General features: G+C 35.8%; 1 protein-coding gene across 1 annotated transcript; it reads left to right on the top strand.

Annotated features, from left to right (window-relative positions):
* The first annotated feature begins 707 nt into the window (after nucleotides 1–707).
* On the top strand, nucleotides 708–4,916 carry LOC112762477 (transcriptional regulator STERILE APETALA-like). The gene is made up of 2 exons (XM_025808319.3): nucleotides 708–1,134; nucleotides 3,643–4,916. The coding sequence occupies exons 1-2, from the start codon at nucleotides 829–831 to the stop codon at nucleotides 4,789–4,791; spliced, it is 1,455 nt and encodes a 484-aa protein (XP_025664104.1). The 5' UTR covers nucleotides 708–828; the 3' UTR covers nucleotides 4,792–4,916.
* Nucleotides 4,917–5,502: the final 586 nt, after the last annotated feature.

Raw genomic sequence — 5,502 nt, 5'->3', positions numbered from 1 at the left:
TATTAATATTTAAAAATATAAAATAAAATATATTATTAAATTACTAAATTAAAAATATTGAGTTAATGACTAAATATTATGAAACTACTATTTTAAAAATTTAAGCTAAAAAAAATAATATTAATGATTATATTTTTAATATTTTTTTAAATAAGAGTTTTTTTTAAATTTATTTTATTTTTATATAAATCTTTTTTATTTATTTTATATTACTTTTTATTTTTAAAATTTACTAAAAATTAAATTTTAAAATTTTAAATATAAAATTTTAATATTATATCATAAAATTACTTATCTTAAAAATTTAAATGATATAATATTAATAATTATATTTTTAATATTAAATAATAATAAAAATAATAAATTTTAATGTCTCTAACAGTTCTCTAAAACGAATTTGATAGAAATATGAGTATTTTATTTGGAGGAGAAGAGTATGATGGTATTGGAATATAGTATAGAAAGATTTTTAAGTGTATCATTGTATCAGTGTATCAGTAATTTTTAATCGTTGATCTTAATTATATATATATTTTTTATAATTAAGATTAACGATTAAAAATAACTGAAATACTGATACGATGGTACACTTGAAAATTTTCCTACAGTATAGTATAGAATAGAGTATAGAGAGAAGAGAGAGAGAGTATAGAAATTAGAAAGAGATATAAGAAATTGAAATGATCGGTTTTGGGACCCTCAGTTTATGTCCTTATCTCCAACCTTTTTGTCCTTCCTTTCTTTCTTTCTTTCTTTCTTCTTCTCTTTCTTTCTCTTCTTCTTCTCTCCCCTAAACCCCACCATCCATCATCCACTTCTTTAATTCTCATGTCATCATCACCATCATCATCATCATCAACATCATCATCATCATCAACATCTTCTCCTTCTCCTCCTCCTCCTCCTCCTTCAAATGCTGCTGCTTCCGACGCCAATGCTGCCCCCGAGTCTTCTTTTCGGAGGTCCACCCGCGAATTCGGAGAGTCTTCTACTGCTCGCCAGCAACGACTACGTGCCATGAACGAGGCTCTGCCCGAGGTCCTTCTCGAAATACTCGCTGCTCAAGTTGCCATTGATGCTTCCAACCGCCATGGTCGCTTGGCTGCTGCTCCTGCCGTTGCTCGTTTGTTTCAGGTTCTTCCCTTAACAATCTTTTCTTTTTCAATGCAATAATAATATTAATAATAATCAATCTTCTCCATCATCACGGGTTGTAAACTCGACAAAATATTGGTCAAGTCAAACATGAAAACCATTGCAACAACCTGCAGGTGCTGATTCTTTTTTTCTTTTTTCTATTTTCTATTTTCTATTTTATTATTTCTTTTCAAAATAAATCATATATTTAGGTTTGAGTTGTGGAAGCTAAGATATACATTCTCTACTACTACTACTACATACTACTTATCAAGCATCCTAGAAGAGAAAAACAGTTTGTATTATGATGAGAAAGCAATCAAGAACCTACTTTTACGTGGGTCATTTTCTTAATAAATAAATAAAAAAAAAAGTGTCCCTTTCAAAGATGGAAGGGGGCTTGGATTTTCTTGTTGGCAATGTTCCTACTTGGTAGTACCTAGCTATTAGCTTATATCTTGCTCCAAAACATGTCTAGTTTTGGGGACCTCCTTTTTCATTTATCCAATTAAAAAGGTTTCTTTGTGTTGCATTCCAATTTGCCATTCCCCTTTCTTGGAATTCATCCTTTTTGACTCACTTTTTTTTTTAAAATTTTATTCATGCTACCTAGGCTAGCAAGATCCATTGCATGCCTTTCTAGCTATCTTAAGATTTAAATATATGGAGTTTAGCTTTTGAAAGATTTTCAAGTGTACCGTCGTACCAACCGTTGATCTTAGTTATATATATTATATATATTTTTTATAATTAAGAACAACCTTTAAAAATCACTCAAACACCGGTATGACGGCACATTCAAAAATTTTCCTTAGCTTTTTAGTTTTTAGATAAAAACATAAGTTGATATGCATTTGTAGTTTACTTATGTGCCTTACAAGTGCATCATTTCCATATATAGTAGTTAAGTTAGACCTCTCAAAATTAATACACATTTTTCCTACTTAGCTAGTTAATCCTTATTCCTTAGTTCATATAGTGGCAATTAACTATAGTGTATTATTAGTATTTGGCACCTTGTGTATTAGGGTTTTAATAGTGATTAGGGATTGGTTAATTAGTTGAATAATGTTTAATGGAAAGTACATATATATGGGTCAAAAAGAAGGTTGTGCATAATGCCAAAAGGCACATGCCATGGCAAGGTTGTCATTACAACTTCCCATTCCTTTTGTATATATATCTGCGGAGTTCACACCTATCATTATTTTGGCTTTCTTTCCTAATAAGTTAAATATTGTCTCATATAACATATTCATATAAGTAAATAATTATGACAATTTTCTTACACACATCATACTTGTGACTTGGGACATGGTGCATGCTTATTCTTAGCTTTGACTAGAAACTATCAACCTTTATATATCTGAACCAGCAACTATGCAGAATATAAATATATTTATTATTTTATATATCATGGATGAGCATCTATAGGTATAGGTATAGGTATATACCTTATCTTTTTTTCTATAAATTTGATATATAAATAAGAAAAAAGAAAAATGCAAGTGAATTTGTTTTTGCATTTGAGTGTAGAGTTTTGTAGTGTCTGTTCCAAATCCTATATAGCTTGAAGTAGGAATAATTCATTGGTGGATTGATGAGCAGTTGATGTTTTTGTCTTTGGTGTTTGTTGGACCGGTCTTTAATTTGTGTGCGTGAATAGAAGTAGAGATTCGCTGGTTTGAACAAGACAGGCACTTGGGCATACCTTTCTCGGAAATGAAAGTGAAATGTTTGTGGGGAAGCACGCTTTTGATACCATGTTTATACTTTGATTTGATACACAACACATGCCTACACTACATACAACAAAAACAAACAGCAACTAATATTTTTGACTAAGCTAGTTTCGTTATTATCTTACCCATATCTGTGGGTATGGACCACATCAATCTCTCTCTCTCATCCAGTCACTTCACTTCTTCTCCATTCCTTCCTTCATATTCTCTTCTTCGTTGTTATTATTTTATGTGAGATTATTGGATTAGTATATGTTATGTTATAGGTAGGGTAAGGGTACTGTTTGTATGAGCATCATGATGGAGCAAGCCCTAAACTCAAGTACACTGCGCATGTATTATGTATAGATAGATATTGTCTGTATTAATTAATTAGGCAAGTTAATTTTCCATTCATGTGTCTCTATTGTATCTATCTCCTGCTTCTCTGTGCCGCTGATGATGCTACCCACTGCACCTACCTTCATGCCTATATATGATATAACACTGCTTCTCTCTCTTGCTGGATTAATATAATAATATAATATGCTACTTATGGTTAAGCAGACAGAAAGTAAAATAAAGTAGATAAACGAAGAATATTAGATACACATAAGATTCCAAACGGTATTAAACTTTCTATATATGGCTAGATCATTTTAGTGACTTTGCTTAATATAACAAAACACCCTGTATGCTTGGAAAGTTAATTGGACTTGCTCTGTATTTTGGTTGGTCCACTTTTTATTATTATTATTATTATTATTATTTTATGTGCATGCAGGTTTGTTCTACATGGCGAGGGGTCTCACACTTGGATCCACTGTGGCAGAGACTTACCAGATTGATCTGGCGCCGGGCCTACTTAATACGCGACACGTGGCGAGAGGAGTACATCTACTGGCATCGGACGGCTAGGAACTTTGCATTGGGAGCACCCTCTTTCCATGTCCCACACTTCGATCCTTCTATGCCTCCCAATGGCGCCGGCGACCGTCAAACCCTCCTATGCCGCTGCCTTGCTCTCTCTGACCGACACCTCGCCTGCGGCTTTGCGGATGGCACCGTCCGCCTCTTCGACGTCGAGACTCTCGCCCACGTCAGCACATTCCGGACTAACCACGGGCCGCGGTTCGGCCCGTTCTCCCGGTCCGTGTCCGGAATAATCCTCTCTAACAGCACGCTCACCTTTGCTAGACTCGACGGGGATATTTTCGTGGCGTCGGTTAACGTGGCCAACGAACCACCGCAACAGGTGGTTGCGGGTGACGTGGTGAACAACGGCGTTTTAGTTGAGTTCGCGGGAAACAGTCGGTGGTGGGTGGGCTTATACGCAGGCCTTCCGGGCCGGGCTTTCCAAATATGGGACGCGCCCAACCAGCAACTGGTATCAGTGGGCGGGACGTTAACAGATCCGGAAACGGTTATGGGATGGCACATGCTAACAGAATTAGTTGAGCCAGTTGGGCGCGTGAGAGTAACGGAACCAGATTACGTCGTGGCGTGCACGAGCTCGAGATTAGTTTGTTTTAGTTTGTGGAACCCGGAGGAAGTTATACGTGACGTGGGTTCTGTTACGGGGTTCGTTGTAAGCAGTTTGGACGCGCGTCACGATGCGTTTGTGGTTGTCGAGAGGAACGGTTACGGTACGGTGCGACGCGCCAGCACGTTCGAGCGGTTGAGTAGGTTCCGATTGAGGCCTCAGTGGGTTAGGGGTTTGTTAGCGTGCATCAACTTGAGTTATGTGTTAACCTACTCCGGGGTCACTCGGATGCTAAGGGTTTGGAACATTGAGCAACTTGCTGGGGTTTTCTGTTGCGCGTTGGAAGTTAGGGATAATGCACCTGAGGGTAATGCCATGGTGGCAAATGAAAGACACGTGGCGATTTCTTGGAATGACACCTTCATACAGTTATTGGATTTTGGTGTATAGTATTGTTCTTAGCTTAATTAGCTTGAGAGTAGAGATTTCATTGTTCATCTTGTTCGGCTGGCCTCACATTATTCCAAATTTTAGATTCCATTTTGTATCTACCCTCACAAGAATCACATTCACATCCATCCATTGTTGTCATTATTTATTTATTTAACCCTTATATTGTCAAAGATATAATTAATATCATGGGAAATTGGGCATGCATGGGATTATTAACCCTAACTGTAGTGCTGATTGGATGCTTATAAAGGTGATCAAATAATAAAACAAGCTATATTAATAAGACGGATTTCATTGCCACGCTTTTCTTGGAAGTGAAATAGAAAATTCATGTAGGGAAGCACGCCTACATGCGCAAAATAAGAAATTAAGACCCTATATTTTTATGACTATATGGACCACATCTAATTAATAATTAAATTAACAACACGGGCACATTAAATAATTTATATACTACTATATCCTTTCTCGTGCTTCTACTAGGTCAGATCCCCAATGTTCATCAGAATCCATATTATTAAGTTATTAACAACCTCTCATGTTTCGAATCAACCAGCAAGATACCGGTGCATGCATGTTCTGACTTAGGGAAAAAAAATTAATTTTCATATACTATCTCATCGGTGCAAATAATTAATTTTTATGATATAAAATATTGCTATATCGTGATATAGTTAATGTCCAATTATGAATTTCAATTTGTGTAGA

The sequence above is a fragment of the Arachis hypogaea genome, chromosome 17, assembly GCF_003086295.3.
Source record: "Arachis hypogaea cultivar Tifrunner chromosome 17, arahy.Tifrunner.gnm2.J5K5, whole genome shotgun sequence".
NCBI lineage: Eukaryota > Viridiplantae > Streptophyta > Magnoliopsida > Fabales > Fabaceae > Arachis > Arachis hypogaea.
This window is presented reverse-complemented; position numbering and strand designations above follow the sequence as displayed.